The 16773-nt window shown below is 42.9% G+C and overlaps 1 protein-coding gene and 1 long non-coding RNA gene across 4 annotated transcripts in view; both read right to left on the bottom strand.

The window, feature by feature from the left end:
• Positions 1-483: 483 nt before the first annotated feature.
• Positions 484-4751, bottom strand: LOC309351271. The gene is made up of 2 exons (XR_014160774.1): positions 3322-4751; positions 484-2224 (listed from the first exon to the last, which is right to left on the bottom strand). It is a non-coding gene; the product is annotated as an uncharacterized lncRNA (long non-coding RNA).
• A 1142-nt stretch (positions 4752-5893) lies between these two features.
• Positions 5894-16773, bottom strand: part of DCAF5 (DDB1 and CUL4 associated factor 5) — a 43454-nt gene continuing 32574 nt past the window's right edge. For all 3 annotated transcript variants that reach the window (XM_081881483.1, XM_081881484.1, XM_081881485.1), the window contains exons 8-9: positions 15717-15844; positions 5894-8735 (exon numbers count right to left, since the gene is read on the bottom strand). In XM_081881483.1, the coding sequence (XP_081737609.1) occupies positions 6954-8735; positions 15717-15844 (1910 nt within the window). In that variant the 3' untranslated portion in view covers positions 5894-6953. The remainder of the gene's footprint in view (positions 8736-15716; positions 15845-16773) is intronic.

Genomic DNA, 16773 nt, shown 5'->3' with positions numbered 1-16773 from the left:
AATAGCTGGCATGGTGTGGCTAATGGTAGCTGTTTGCAATGGTGGACCTTGCACTCTCTCTAGTTGAGAGTTATAGGGTTTCTTGTCGAGTCCCTTTCCCAGGAACTGGCCAGGCTAAAATCAGAATCACATTAGAAGTAGAACTGTGTCTGGGTCCACTATTAGATACAAGAGTGATTTTACTAACCACATGCAGGAGGGTTAATATATCTCTTAAACTTCATTCCATTCAAAGGTCTTACTGTACTTACTAATTAAACAATCTATGGCCTTTTGAGCTGTGGAGGGGCTATTAGTTTTGTTTGTTCCTATGGTATGTATTTTTGTGATTTTATGTTGTAAGCTGGCCTGTGATTCTTGGATGAAGGGCGGTTAGAATTTTTAAAAAAATATTATTATTATGCAGAGCAGATGTCAAATGATGACCATTTATTGACATTCACTGAGAAAAAAGTATGAAGCCAAGACTTTTTTCAGGGACTGTTGACTGTTGGTGAAATTTTATTTAGAAGGGCACGGCCTAATGGCATGTTGCCAGAAATTGAATTTATTCCACCTTTTGAAATTAGGATTACAGTTGCAGTGAGACCACAACAGTTCAGCAAATTTCAGCTACAAAGTGACTTTAGATTCAAACCATAAAATATAGCCTTCAGCAGAGATTTCCAATCTTGAAGCCAATCATTGTGTTCTTCAGAATAGAGGGGAAAACCCACACACCCCTACACTATGGCTGAGTTGATTTTCTTGCTTTCAAGAGCAGAACTTGGCACGAAATTAATTTAGCTCTTGGAGTGAAAGAAAATTTAGCACACGCTTCACCCCAAACACATGGCTGGGTCATTTTTAAGTTCCAGAAACAAATAAGAACATATGGAGGAATCTGTCTCTTCAGATGTTAATGCTGCCATAAGCCTCTAGCCAGCACAAGTCTGTTAAGTTAAACCTAGTGGACTGCAGACCAGTTTGGCTGCATAACAACTCTTGATCTATTTATTTCAAATTGAAAACAAATTTAGGCCCAAGTTGTACCTATATGCAAGTAGGATACTTGGAAAGGTTTATTCATCTTGCCTATTTTTCTGTCTATGCTGGGGCAACACATACTCATTTCTACTTGGTTATTCCACAAACTCCTTAGTCAAGTCACTAATTTTCAGCTCATTTCCATCTATATCAAATTGTAGTGGCACTGGCCTGCTTCACAAGGTTACTGTGAGGAGAAATTGGAAGGACATACTTTGCACAATGCAAGCCCATCATTCTCTTTCCTCTGTAATGATGTTAGCTGAAAATCAAATAAAGCAGGTTTCTTGAAGGGTGCCGTTTTAATAGTGGAGAAATGGAGAATACCAAGCAATGTCTGGTACACTACAGTCAGGTCCCAGAACTAAAAACAGTTCATAGAGGAACAGTAACTAGCCTTCCCAAAGGCAAATTTACGATGGTCATGATTACAGTTGATGGCAATTGTCTTTGGACTTGAGGAGTGGGCCTCTCAAACTCTTTAAAAGCCCTTCTACAAATGAATTGCTAGTGACAACCTTGCGGATGGCTTGAACATGCCCTATTGAATACAATATGTCTAAGTTGGCTTAGGCCAACCTTAAATTGGCAAGTTGCACTAAGATGCATTCTTTAATTCCTCACAACTTTGACGTAGCCACAACTATGTTGCAGCAGAATTAAGGATGTCATGCTTCTACAGCATCTTAGGTTAACAGAGGTTCTCATTTACAGTGCAAGTAGGTAACTTGGAGAGCTATGTTATTATTTTAGGTTTTGCAACAAGTCTCTCAAACCATCTGTACAATAGCCATAAAAGTTTTGCTGAAGGTATTTTCTTTCACATGGCTAAAATGAGCCCTGGATCGATCACAGATGGTTGCTGAATATTTCTGCAGCAGTTAACATTGCATATTTTTAATCTATTTTTACACAAACTAGAGCTATCTGCAGTTAGATTAAAAGTTATCTGGTGTTCAAGCATACCTATGACCAAAATATAAAGGTGTCTTTGAGAACATTGAAAGTAGTAAAAGAATTTAATTCCAGAAAGCTGCTACTTATGATTGGAAGGTAAGGCCATCTGCAATATTATCCTTCGTTCCCCATAAGGAGAAACATAACAGAGCCAAACTAGCCAACACATACACAACTACTCTGCAGTTATTAAAAATATACCCTTCTTTAAATCAATTGCAGATTTGGTCCATCAGTGCAGCTGTAAGTTAAAGCCAGAAAGACATCTACTTCTGCTTCATTGACTATGCAAAAGCCTTTGACTGTGTCGATCACAGCAAACTATGGCAAGTTCTTAAAGAAATAGGAGTGCCTGATCACCTCATCTGTCTCCTGAGAAATCTCTATGTGGGACAAGAAGCTACAGTTAGAACTGGATATGGAACAACGGATTGGTTCAAAATTGGGAAAGAAGTATGGCAAGGCTGTATATTGTCTCCCTGCTTATTTAACTTATATGCAGAATTCATCATGCGAAAGGCTGGGCTGGATGAATCCCAAACCGGAATTAAGATCGCCGGAAGAAATATCAACAACCTCAGATATGCAGATGACACAACCTTGATGGCAGAAAGTGAAGAGGAATTAAAGAACCTTTTAATGAGGGTGAAAGAGGAGAGCGCAAAATATGGTCTGAAGCTCAACATCAAAAAAACGAAGATCATGGCCACTGGGCCCATCACCTCCTGGCAAATAGAAGGGGCAGTGAGAGATTTTACTTTCTTGGGCTCCATGATCACTGCGGATGGTGACAGCAGTCACGAAATTAAAAGACGCCTGCTCCTTGGGAGAAAGGCGATGGCAAACCTAGACAGCATCTAAAAAAGCAGAGACATCACCTTGCCAACAAAGGTCCATACAGTTAAAGCCATGGTTTTCCCAGTAGTGATGTATGGAAGTGAGAGCTGGACCATAAAGAAGGCTGATGGCCGAAGAATTGATGCTTTTGAATTATGGTGCTGGAGGAGACTCTTGAGAGTCCCATGGACTGCAAGAAGATCAAATGCATCCATTCTTAAGGAAATCAGCCCTGAGTGCTCACTGGAAGGACAGATTGTGAAGCTGAGGCTCCAATACTTTGGCCACCTCATGAGAAGAGAAGACTCCCTGGAAAAGACCCTGATGTTGGGAAAGATTGAGGGCACAAGGCGAAGGGGACGACAGAGGACGAGTTGGTTGGACAGTGTTCTCGAAGCTACAAACATGAGTCTGACCTAACTGCAGGAGGCAGTGGAAAACAGGAGTGCCTGACGTGCTCTGGTCCATGGGGTCACGAAGAGTCGGACACGACTAAACAACAACAAAGTTAAAGCTTGCAGTCATGCTTTTGTTTGTTTTTTAATGTAAGAACTGCTGTGTTCTGTCAAACCAATGATTAAGCTGGTTCAGTGTTATGTCTCCCAATATTCACTGGCCAAATGATAGAAGGGATTTCTCATCTATGGGCATGGTGGTGCTATAGTCCTAGCAATTGGGGCCATGTGACCTTTTACCATAGAAATTCTGGTCAACATGATTCATAACCACCCATGATTTTATATTCCAAGTAAAAAATTCAGTAGTTTCCTGGCTTTTTAAATGGCAAAGCTTGTTCCCATTTCCTTTAAAATTACTGGGGAGATACAAGTCAATGAAATTTTGGAACCTTACTGTAAGGTCTTCGAATGAGGAATAAGAGGTGGAGGAGAAACAGTCAAGACAACATAGTCCTTAAGGAAAAGTCTTTGTTGACTTGGTTGGGTTTGGGAGCTGCTGCTCTGCAACTCCACCTGTTTTGAGTACCAACTTATGTGCCTGTAGAGAATAGTTTAAGTGATAAAATGTGGAGGGGGAGGGGGAAGAGCTGCAAAGCTCCAAACTACAGAATGAATGAGTTCAAGTTACAAAACACACACAAACGTTTTACCCCAAGGTTTGTGCTTTCAAGTTACAGTGACAGGAGAGGAAAATCTATCTGCTAACTATTATGCTATTGCACAATGCTTTCCAATTGCAAAACCATAAGCATTTGTTTTTTTTCCAAATCTTTGCGATGGAGAAACTCCCTCCTCAATGCACTTACACACTCACTACACCACAATCAGATTAATATTAATTATTTATTTGTAAAGGAGATCAAGTCATTCGACTTGAAGCATATCCACTCTGCCCTTTCATGCTTCCACTTCTCCCTTGGGCAGTATATTTTCTTCCATCTCCTTTACCTCGTCTTCCAGTTCTTCTGAAATCCCCTTTTTCATTTCATGAAGGTGGCCCCCTTCCCTTTCCCCAGTAAAAGCTTAGCCATAAAGCAACGCTTCCAAAACCAGGGCTGTAGAGCTTAGTTGAGCAGCTGTGTATTACAGAAGACCCTTTGCATGAAAAGCCAAGCACCAGTTAATAGATTCAAGAGACACACTTTCCTTTTCATTCATCATTAAAAAGGCCCCAAAAATTAATGACTGCCCCCACCCTTTAGCCATTGACACAGTAGCATACAATATACACAAAGGAAAATTGTGCAAAGTACTACACAACAGGGCACCTTATTCTGCCATTTTTGGTTTGGTTCTAAAACACTGACCCGGCAATGTAGGACGCTTCTACTGGAAGAATCCCATAGCAAGCGATGATCCAAGGAACGTGGAGAACTCCTCAAATTCCAAGAGAAGGCTCAAGCAGTTTCAGCGCTAGTGAGGCTCCGCCACAATGCTTAGCATTTTATTTTTATTTTTATTTTTTAAGACAGTGTTCACAAACTCTCCCCCCCCCCCAACTTGAATATTGCTAAGGGTACTGGTGCCACTTAATGATTCCCCACCACCACCTATTGTAGTAATTGTAATGTGCCGTGCCAGGTGCTGTATGGTTTTTAATTGTATTTTTAAGAGAGCTTTTGTGGGCCTCTTGAATGAAGCTCCATGTACTTACATTTGGAAAGCCCTGGGTAAGTCACTTCAGTACAATATTTCACATAGCCATCATAAAACTTGTGCAGCAAACTATGCCGGCAATCCTACACAAACATGTGGGACTAAGGGCAGTATCCAATAAAGTGGTCCTGTTGTTGCAAGGACTTCTGCTTGCCCAACAAACCTTCCCCTCCCTTGCCCAATCTGCTCTTCAGTATTGAGGTACCACCAGAGCATATTTGGGGAGCATGAGAGGGGAAGCACAGAAGTCTTTATCTAAATGGGATGCCCTTGTTAGATGCAACACTAAGTCCAGATGTACTCAGTGGAGCTTGTTTCTGACTAAAGATGCATAGAACTAGGCTGCAAAGTAGATGGCTGTTTGTTTTGTGGTATAAAGTTGATTAGTTCCTTCACATTTGTATAGGTCCCCATTTCATAAATGGCTCAATATGTACAAAAATCAGGAAGAGACCAAAGGGAAGAGATCTTAAACATGTGCGGAGTAGGACTCCTACTGAAAATCTTCCCATCCCACCCCTCCTTCTTAGTCCATATTTGACTTTCCAAAATCTACCATTAAGACACGCTACAAGCAGTGAAGTGTTAAGAGGAAAAGAGCTCCAGCTAACACTAAAGGACACAGCAGTAGGGCTGGCACCTACCAACCTACTTTGTAAGGTGGGAAGGGACAGGCAAGCCATCCAAAAGCAGAGCACAAATCGTAACAGCATCTAGGGGAACCCCTCCCCCCATCCCCCACCCCAGTTGAGTATGGTTGTGCCAGCCACCATTATTAAAAACTCGGCAGGTAACATACGAAAATTGGCTGATTAACATTTCTGTTTACTTGGAATCCCAGAAGAATTTACCAGTGTCAAGTGTTGAACTGCAAGGCCATCCCCTCTCCAGTATATAACTATTGTATTACAAAAATATATACTAATGTTATGGTTTACCATAAAAAACAAGATAGTCAATACACACAAAAATATTTGTTTAATTGGAAACCATACATCAATCTGCACCTTTTGAACAGTAGTGCAGGACTCGTAAAACCAGGGTCTCTAAAGTCAGCCTACTGTTCCAAAGAAGATCAATTATTTTAAAAAAGGAAAAGAAAAGAAGAGAGAACCGGGTCTCAAGATTCAGTTTACGCTCACAGTTAGCTTGTTAGGTACATCAATATGCATTTTTCTCCTCTGAGTTACACTAACCATCTTTCCTGGACTGTATCACCAGTATCATGCAGACACAAGAGTTGTAGCTACATACAAGATTTCGTGTAGCTTTCCTGCAAGTTATTTTGTAAATCAGGTAATAGTTTAGGGACAGCAAATGAAGCCATGGGAAGTACAGCAGTGCTTCCAGATTATACCTCTAGTGAATTTCAATTGGAGTGGAATCTACATTCTAATCCAATGACAAATATGGATACTTTGTGGTAGGAGAGGCTTAACTTTAGAAGAAGGAAAAAGAGCAAGGTCATTCTGGATACTACCTTAACAGTTTCAAACAAAACCATCTCCTGCCTCTTGAATGAGTAATTGGATTACTTTAAGTACAAACAGCTGTGTGATGTTACTTTACATACATAAACCATGAGAATGCTTCCACCAAATCAAACAGTCATTCTAATTTAAGACTTCAGAAGCATGGGAGAGGGTTAGAAGGCTGCACCCAATTTGCTCCCATTTTCATGTGCAGAAAAACACCCCGCAAGCATCAGTCATAGATGTCAGTTGCCTATCACTCAAGTCAATGAGACTATAAAACCCACAGTATCAACACGCAAATAATTCTTTTCAGAAGAGTAAGATTTACAATAGCCACGTTAGGTAGCTAGCTGAACAAACACCACACATCACACGAGAATAAGTCAACTGTCTGAATAAGGATTTACTTGAACAGAACCTTGTAAGGGTACACTATACTCAGTCTCATTTTAAAGGTTGATTAGATTTTTTTATACAACATAGCCCCTGGCAATTTAAAATAGACCCACTGGAGAATGGAATGGAGAACTGGAAATGTGACATTTCAAACCCAGGCTGTGTGTGTTTTAAACTTCTTTTCTGAGGAAGACTTCTCAGAATCTGTGTCTTCAAACTCTGTTCTATGCCTTTTCTGTCGCCCACGGATCTGCGAGCCATCACTGCCCGGAAGATGCAACTCGGCAGCTTCCTCTTTCGTGCTCACGGTGTGACTGGGAGAGTCTGTTGCAGACAGGCTGCATTCCTTGTGCAAGGATGTGCATGTCTGCACAAGGCTGCCATTATCAGCATTTAAGTGTAATTGTCTTCCTTGAGCCACAGCCTCCTGCTCTCCAAAACTCTGTCCGTTACTAAGGTAAGAAGAGCGAGGGTGCAAGTGACCATTATTGTGGTTTGCACAGGAATTGTCCGTGTTCCTGTCCTCATTGTCATCTGTTGGGTTTCTAGAGTAATTTCCAGATCCACTACAGGTGGCAGCGGTGGAAAATGAATCCTTCGAGACAACCAGTGGGTTGTGGCTGGGTGCAGGTTGACAATTCTGGTTACTTTTCTGCTCCACAAATCCGGCAGGCTGGCTGCGTGGCTCTTCAGTGCAACTACTTCGGCCTTTGCATGTGGCTTTTCCATTGAGCTTCTTCATCTCAAATGAATGCTCCACAGTCCCACTGTTTCCGTTCCCTTGGGTGACATTCTCTTGATCCTCCAGCTGCCGCTGATTATCACATTCATGATCTTGACCATTTCTAGAATTTTCTGCCGAGCTACGTTCCTTGAAGGTTTCCTTGTTGCGGTTTTCAGTAGAGGGATCCTGCCCAGTTTGGGTTTTTCTGCTTGTTCCGGGTCTCCCTTCACTTTCACCACCTCCATGCGAAGTTTCGCCATCTTTGTTAGCCGCATAAGACATATAAGAATAGTGGAGCCACCTGAAAGCTTTGTAGATCTTCCTGTCTACAGATTCACTTTCTGAGCAAGGAGAGACCTTCTCTTTGCGGACCTCAGTATTTGCAGTACTCCTTTCGGGAGATGAGGCTGGAGAAGGAGAGAGGTCATCCACTTTGATCTGGGGATAATCATAGAGGTCTTCGCCTAAGTAGGTACTTGCGTTTTCTGTGCTGGCATTTGCATTAGTCCTTTCTTCCTTTTGTGGCTTCTGCCTGCGCCTTAGTGCGTTGCGTTGCCGGGTTGAGGCACGGCGCTCATTCAGTTCCTCGTCATCTTCTGTGCTGCTGCTGCTGCTGGAGCTGCTTGAGTCATTCTCTTCGGGACTTGGGGACCTGGGCCTCGGGAAGAGGTCAGCATCCAGCTCCGTCTCGCAAGTATTTTCATCAGAATCAGACTCATTAGAAAGAGCCAAGAGACGCTTGTCTTGGTACCTCCTCAGTGCAGACAAACGTTGCTGGCGAGAAGCCACAGCTTCTCTGGCTGGTGGAGATTCGGTAGATCTCAAGGTTCCCATGTTATAGGCAGCTTCATCAGATTCTTCCGTCATGTGAGGTGGGGAGTGATGCAGAGATGTGGAGGACTCAGACTCACTATACCCTGAACGCTCACTTACTCCGGCATGGAGCTGCAGAATTGTGCTTTCACTAAGGTCACTGTCGGAATCAGAGCTCCATCCCTCAATCTCTCGACGGACCAAGGAGTCAAAAAAGGCCATCATCCGTGGATCCTCTTGGACTGACTGATTGGCATAGTCATGAGACAGGCCACTGCCACTGTTTAGCACAAGACTAATGTACTCTTCATGTGTGTACAGACAACGGGAATCATCCTCGATTTTACCATCCAGATCTCCTGTGCAACCAGGCTGCCGGTAAGGACTCCAGATCTGTAAAAAGAATAAAAAGAAGTGTTGCTTTATATATATCACCCGGTTGCTATTTTAAGGCTTTTCAGCAGTCTACTGATATACCTATATCATTTTGCAAGACTATTGGTGTAGCTGATCTTAAAGAACCATTCTTTTTACTCAGTTTCACAAAGATGTTCCATTTCACGTGCAAAATGTCTCCCCACCTACACTTGAGGATTCACAACTCATAAAATGCTTCCAGCTTGAAATGAAATGAACACCAGACTGCAGAACTCTATTTTTATCTAATAGGTGTTTACAAGTGGGGGGGGGGCGGGGAGAGAGAAAGGAGGTGGTAAGAATACTAGGTTGCTTTCTGAATAAAAGTCTAGGCAGTAAGGAAGGCATTTGTTTCCCAGGAAACTAAAGCTAGAGCTTGTTTTAGAGCCGTGTTGTGGTGTTTCAATAAGTTGCATGGTTCAGCAGTTGTGGAGGGCTGCACAAGGTAAGCTGAACATCTATAATGTTTGGTGTCTTACAGTGCTTTTATATTTTGCTGGAAGATGTCCAGAGTGATTGGGGCAACCCAGTCAGATGGGTGGGGTAGAAGTAATAAAATAGCAGTTGTTGTTGTTATTATTGGTTCCCCTATACTCAAATGCCATGATAACAGCAGTGCAGCCATTTCCAATGATGTATGCCTATGAGGCTGATGGGGGTGCTTTGAATTTTGCTGTCCTACCAAGTATTTCTTAAAAATACACCTAGGCTAGCACTAAAAGACAATTATATGGTTGAATTAGCACAGATGATCAGAACCACCTGACACCATTCACCTCCCAGGCAGAAGGCTGTGCTTGCAAAAGAGGATGATCATGCCTGTTAGTGTACATCTATGCTCATTTAATCACCAACAGCAGACATGATCCATCCTCTTTTGCTAGCAAATCTATGCACATGGGAGGTAAACAGCATAGTAGGGCTTGGAGGTAATGCCCATTTATCCTAATCCGCTTCTTAAAAAAATTAATTGCTTGCCAGCCCTTCTGTAGCAGGCCCTACCTCCCCACCTTCATCTAGCCCTCACCTAAGTTGTGGGTTGGGGCCTTCGAGAGACGTACTCTACATATTTATCTTATTTTAGTTCTGCTATTTATTATCAGCATTTCACCCCAAGGGGCCAGGCCAAGTAAACAACAGGATGGACAATAGAATGGACCCCTGCAGAATTCCACAGGTCAATTCCCAGGGTGTCAAGTAACAGCCCTCCCCCAATTGCTCCTTTCTGGAACTGACCCTGGAGGTAGGAACATAACCCCAGTAAAATGGTGTCCCCCCCCCAGTCAGTCCAGAAGAATTCCATAGTCATCACTACCAAAAGTCAGAGAAGTCAAAGAGAATGCACAGGGTTGCATTCCCCTTCTCTCTCAACAAAAGTCATCAGCCAAGGCACCCAAAGCAGTTTCAGTACAATGAAGAGGCCTGGAGCCAGAATGAAATGGGTCCAGATGCTCAGCTTCCTTCGCACAGGCTTAAAGCTGGACCACCACCATGCTTTTAATCACCAAGAAGGGGATATTTGTGACTGGGTGATAGTTGTTTAGTGCTGCTGAGTCCTGATAGGTCCTCTTAACAGTCCTTTAAAGGAACCAGTTCAGTAAGTAGCTGAATTCAGAAATGCCTCCCTCAAATTACTTCCCCCAGAACAAAAAGTACAGACACGCGGAGGTTGTTCCTATTTTAATTCTGCATAATAATGGAATAGTTCAACTTTGAGGAAGACCTGCAAGGAATACCCATTGGATCACAACATGAATGTGGAATCTGGGGAGATTCCAAATGTCAGTAAGGAAAAAAAAATACCGTAAATTTCGCTCCATAACACGCAGATTTTTCCTCCTAGAAAGTAAGGGGAAATGTCTGTGCGTGTTATGGAGCGAATGCCTACAGATGGCGGGGGAATCTGCTGCAGTTGTGAGCAGTCCGTGGCTTGCTTTGAAACAGCAAAGCAGGTGTAAGCGGCTCCTGTCAGCGAGCTGAGCTGGGGAGGAGGGAGAGAAGCAGAGCGGGCTTGGCTGCTTTAAAAAAACCCCGTCCTCTATATTCCTCTCTCCTCCCCACTGATCTGCTAAGTAGCAGCGAAGCTTTTCAGCCAGCCTAGCCAGGAGGAGGGAGAGAAGCAGAGCGGGGTTGGCTGCTTTAAAACAACCCCGTACTCTCTGTCCCTGCCTGCAGTTTTTTGCTGTCCGATTTTGGATTAGCCACTGTAGGGGCTGTGTGTGTGTGTGTGCTTGAGCTATTGTTCTCCTCCTCCTGCTTCCCCTTCGCTCTCCCTGCGCCCCTGCACTCTCCCTCCGACTTTAGAATTGACACTCTGTGTCTGTGTGCGTGAGAGAGAGGGCTCCTTCTCCTCCTCCTGCTTCGCATTCACTCTCCCTGCGCTGTCCCTCCGACTTTAGAATTGACACTCTGTGTGTCTGTGTGTGTGTGAGGGCTCCTTCTCCTTCTCTTGCTTCCCGTTCACTCCCCCAGCGCCCTGCGACTTTAGGGCCAGTTCCCTCTCTGCCTGTGTGTGTGTTTTGACCTCACTGCGCTTGTTGGGGGAGAGTGTTGGTCGCAATTTTTCTTGATTTGTCTCAGAGTGGTTACTATCATGGTTTCCTTGCCGGGGAGGAGGGAGAGACGCAGAGCCTGCTTGTTCTAAAGGAGCAAAGCTGGAGAGGAGCCTCTCCTGCATTATCAGCAGCATCCTTCTCCACACCCCCCCCACGCGAGCTCCTTGTCCCTTGAGTTCTTTTCCTTCCCTCCCCACTTAAAACGTGGTTACAAAGCACGGATCCACATGGATCCTCAGGATTTTTGCACTAGGTCACCCCAAATTCACCATCAGATCACATAGCATATCCATGGCTACAGCCTGCACCAAAAAACACACGCACCCACTGTTTCATGGGGTCGCAATGGCGCAAAAACGTGGTTACAAAGCATGGATCCACATGGATCCTCAGGATTTTTGCATTGGGCTACCCCAAACTCACCGTCAGATCACATGTCTGTGGCCACAGCATGAACCACAAAAATAATATATCCACTGTTTCGTTTAGAATATTTTTTTCTTGTTTTCCTCCTCTAAAAACTATGTGCGTGTTATGGTCAGGTGCGTGTTATAGAGCGAAAAATACGGTACATACAAGTCATTAGTTCTCATGCATCTGTAGAAAAGTTTGGGTTAGAAAGATAATATCAAAACCAAAGAACAGGTTAGGCAGTAATCAAAAGGGAGAAAATTTAATGGCTATTGAATTTCCCCTTCAATTATTTGAAAATAAAGTCAGGAACTTCACACCCTTCCCTCACTCCATTCTTTCATACCATCCTCAAGCCTAGTCCCCACACCCACTTTGAAAACCTGAATCCTAAAAACATCACTTTGCAGAAGAAATCCTTGTAAAGGCACTTACTACCAAAGAATGTAACAAGATAGACATGACTCCCACCTTACCATTTTCTCCTTTGTTTACCTGCCAACTAAGATTTCACTTCATGCATCTGACAAGTGGGCTTGAGTCCCTGAAAGCTTATGTCACGATATATGCATTCGTATTGAAGGAGACACAAGAGACACAAGAGACACAAGACTGATTGTTTTTTGTTGCAAGAGATGAACACAGCTACTCTTTGGGAAGATTTTAGAGTTGGGATAGAAGTTGAGAAGTAAGCAAAGCCCTTCAAAGGAGCAACCTTTTTTATCATCACCTGCAGTTGCCAGGAAAGCCTCAGACTCCTTTTACATGCAGGAAGGTGACCTTTCAGAGATGTCAGGTTAAGTCACATGCCAGCAAGATATTTTATGCTGTGTTCAGGTAGGCTAAATTATGATTTTGCTGCAAGTGTATATAATTAGGTGTGCTACATCAAATTATCCTATAAAAGCAAGAGACAGATAGTAGCTTGTCTCTATGGTTGTCTCCATAGAAACATGGCTGAAAAAACCTTCCATCTCTTACATAGTAGTGCATTTCAATTTTCATTAAAGTATAAATCAGCAATACCTTACAACTTTCCCTCCCACACAGTCTGACAAGTTGCCACTACCATCAATATTCAGTTCAACACTGCCCTCCTGCTGTCAAGCCCTCTACAGACTTCAGTCAGTTTCTCTCAATAGTGTACACAACTCTACCTTTCTACCGCTTGCAGAGCAACATCTGCCTGCCAAGTAAGCTCTTCTGCAGTCTTCTCCTTTGACTCACCATTATGTTCTCTCTGAATCATGGCGTTGCTTCATAATCTCCATTTAGTTTAAAGTCTCTTCTCAAAGGCTATCTTCCACATAAAAACTTTACACAAAATTACTCTGTCATCAAGCCATGCTAACAATTCAAATAAAGCTGGATTTTAAATTTACTTTAATTCATAACACGCCAAAACAGAAAAGTCACCAGCAGCTGTCCACACCAACTCATCCACCTCTCAAATTCCTCTCAAGGCCAAGTTTTGGCAACCCCTCTAAGGATTTAGGAACCAGATAGATCAGCTTTCTGAAGGGTTATTAAAATTGGGAGCCCTTGCAAAGAATTGCTCTGTTGGGTTCCTGCCAATTCAACCTTACCCAGGTGAAAATTCCAGTGCAGGGCCTCACATTTTGATCTGAACAGGCGGGAAAGTCTATAAGGGGCTCACAAGGCTGGCCTACAATGTGTGATCGTAGGATATGAGCTTAGGTGCGAACAATCTGAAGCTGAGCCATTCTTGTCCCAAAATAGGTTGTCTTGCAAAAATGAGAACAAGGCACAGAAAAACTGGAGTTCCAGCATGGCAGTTACATACATCAATATTTCTTCCTCATAATTAGTTTTACGCTTGTACATTAGAAAAGATAGGCATGTTTCACAAATACACATGCTGAACCTATGATCTAACATGAATTCTCTTTTCCAGAGGCATTCAAGCACCACAACCTTTCAGGTTGGGAGAGCTCTTGAAAAAGACACTTAACTGAATCACTATCCCCCCCCCCACAAAAAATGTAGGTGCAACAAAAGCAACACAGGGGCTGTTTATATACATACATTAATCCAACAGACCAAGTACCGTCACCCAGGAAAGATTCAAAGCTTCATTGGTTATTACATCCAGATTTCTCAAGAGGCTTCAAACTGAACCAATTAAGTCTATGCATACTGTATACCCGTTTGGCAGAAACTGGTGTAAATACAGTTAGGGCAGACGTCTTGAAAACAAGAAGCAAGGCATTTCAATGGTACACAACACTGTGTAATTAAAATCCTTGCTTGTGCTGCTGCCAGATATATCCCTTTTTAAATATGCATTAGTATCTGGAGAATAGGGTGAGAAAGCAGTAGCAAACTAAAAGAGCAAGCCAGAGACACAGACTGAATATAGATTCTTGGTACTGTATTATGCAGACAGGCAGTGGACCATGCTGGCAGGATTTGGGCCAGCCATGACCCCCAGCTTGTAAATGGCCAGCAGGGTTACAGTCAGTCAATCAATGTGCAACTGACTGAAGTGTTTACATGATATACCTCAATTACCGCCATCTGCCCTAAAGACATTTACAAAGCTCTTCAGTGGATGGTTGAAAACAGAACAGGCAGGCGTAGAATTAAATCCTCTTGAACCTGCTTTCTAAGCCTGCAGGGCACCTGTATATACATAAAAGAGCTCAAGACGATCTACTCAAGGGTTCAGCTCAACGTCAGGGAGCCAGTGTGGTGCAGCAACAAGGGAGTTGGGACTTGGACCAGGAAGAGTGACTTTCAAGCCCCTCTCCACCCATGAAACTCCCTCTCTCCCAGCTAAATGGCTACTTCACAGGTTTGTTCAGAGTTTAGAATGGGTAAAATCCTGGATTTGAAGGAAGGCGAATGCGGCCAATGTGTTCTGTGGCAGAACCAAAACCAAGTATGTGTACCATCCCCAAAACAGCTAATGTTGTGGTTTGCACCCAACTCTGATAATCTCAACCCAGCAAAAAAATAACCTCACTGATGCACAGGCAGTAGCCTCTAAGTGTGTTTCAAGCAATTAAACATTTCAGACCATCTACTATTTTTATAAATATTTATCAAGGTATCGCTCCTTACAACTGTGTCTTGCATGAACACCTGGAGAAGCTGAGTGTTGTTTCAGATCTTAAGGGTTATTTACCCACAGAACAGAAGGCACCAGCTATGGACATATTTACAAACTGGAGAAACTATTGGGAGCACCATGTACATTCCACAACTATGCACATGGATGTAGACTCATTCCCTTCACCCTGCCAGTATTTAGCCCTGGGAACGCCCTTTGGCTCCCCACTAAGCTTAAGTGAGGGTGACCAACCCAGAGTGTGCAGCTGGGGAGCAAAAGTTAAATTTTCCCAAGCCAAATTTCAGCAGGGAAGGGGTGGGAGGATGGGACCCTGCAGGTGTCAGGGAAGGCCTCTAAGGGCATGTATTCATCCATGGACACTGAAAAAGCCTCCTCTATGAAGAGGGGCTCCTTGAGTGGACATGCTCCCGTCAATACAGTTGCTGCTCTTGATAAAAGACAACTGCTTAAATGCCTTGGACAACTCATTTGTGGTTTTTATTGCAATTATTTGTTATGTTCTAAACAGATTTCATATATGTATATAGTTTTAATTCTATTGATGTTTAACTGGTTTTTTAAAAATGTTTTTAGTGAGTCATGTTTTTATCTGTAAGCCACTTTAGAATCCTATAAGGGGAAAAGCAAGGTATGAATAAATATTATAATAATTGGCTCAAGGAAACCCTTTGTGTGGCTGCCTTAACTTGTATTTCCCAATAAATGAAAAATATGAAGCACATTCTAGCAAAGAACACAAGTCCTGCATTATCATAGCAACCAACAGTTCTGCTTAAGAACACGCATCACAGAGAATGAGCAAGGAAATGTTTACACATTTAAAAGAAGTTTCATTTACTTTAAGATCTGAGAAGAGGATACTCAACAGCCATGGCAAAGCGGAGGAAAAGGGCTCACCTTAATAATCTTTTCCACACCTGAGGAGCAGATCATGTAGGTGTGGGGATTAAATCGGACCTGATTCACAATTGAACGATGACCTTTCAATACCATAAATGCACCATTAACCACCCTGCCGATTCCACCTGGAAAAAAACAGCAACAGAAGAGAATAGCTCCATATACCAGAGAATGGCTTGTTTGCACTGAATTTGAAATACTAGCTGTATACAGCTACAGGCCATAAGTCCACCACTGCCCTTATCCCACTGTGCACCTTCCACTAAATTAGTCACTATTTCATTGGCAGCAAGTAAAACTGCCTTAAATCAAGGACACCCTGACTCTGGACTATGCCAGTGGTGAAATATTCAAAAACTCCAGTAAGCCTAAACAAAATAAAAAAATTCCTTCCAGTAGCACTTTAAAGACCAACTAAGTTAGTTCTAGGTATGAGCATACTATGTGGTATGCATGCATACCACATAGAGTTGTGAAAAACAGCATATTGATAACCAATGTAACTGGAACAGAACAGGCTGAAGACAGGAATGTCTGGTGGAGATGTACAGCAGCATTTCTCATCAGAGGAAGCTTCCAAATCATAGTCTTCTCCTTAGCAACTTCAGAACTATGGGCAGGCAGATAGATGGCCATTCCATTTTACTACACTGTTGGTACTAACTATTATCCAGAAGGTAAAGTAGTGATGGCCTCAATAGAGATGGAAAGAAAAGCTACTTCAAGTAAAGGGCAAGCCAACACAAATGCATTTGTTTTTATCTACTCTCTTGGTGGTTTACCAATCGATTGGTCACTGTAATGCTTATGGCAGATCCATTCCTTGATCCAAACCAGGATTCCAGGTTGCTCTGAGTTAAGGGTAGACTAGTTCACCCCAGGACTTACAGTAGGCAGACCGGGGGAAAGGGAATTCTGGAAGGAAGAACAGCAATCTGCACGTAGCTGCAAGTAAGGAAGGAAGTCTAAAACAAACCTGCTATCTAATAAGGCACAGTACACGTCCTGCGTCTTATGTTTCTAAGAGTCCCAGGCCTCTGAACCCAACAGGTCT

Source organism: Podarcis erhardii (assembly GCF_964252035.2).
Source record: "Podarcis erhardii genome assembly, chromosome: 1".
In the NCBI taxonomy this organism is placed as follows: domain Eukaryota; kingdom Metazoa; phylum Chordata; class Lepidosauria; order Squamata; family Lacertidae; genus Podarcis; species Podarcis erhardii.
Note: the sequence above shows the minus strand (reverse complement) of the source record. Positions and strands in the feature narration are given on the sequence as shown.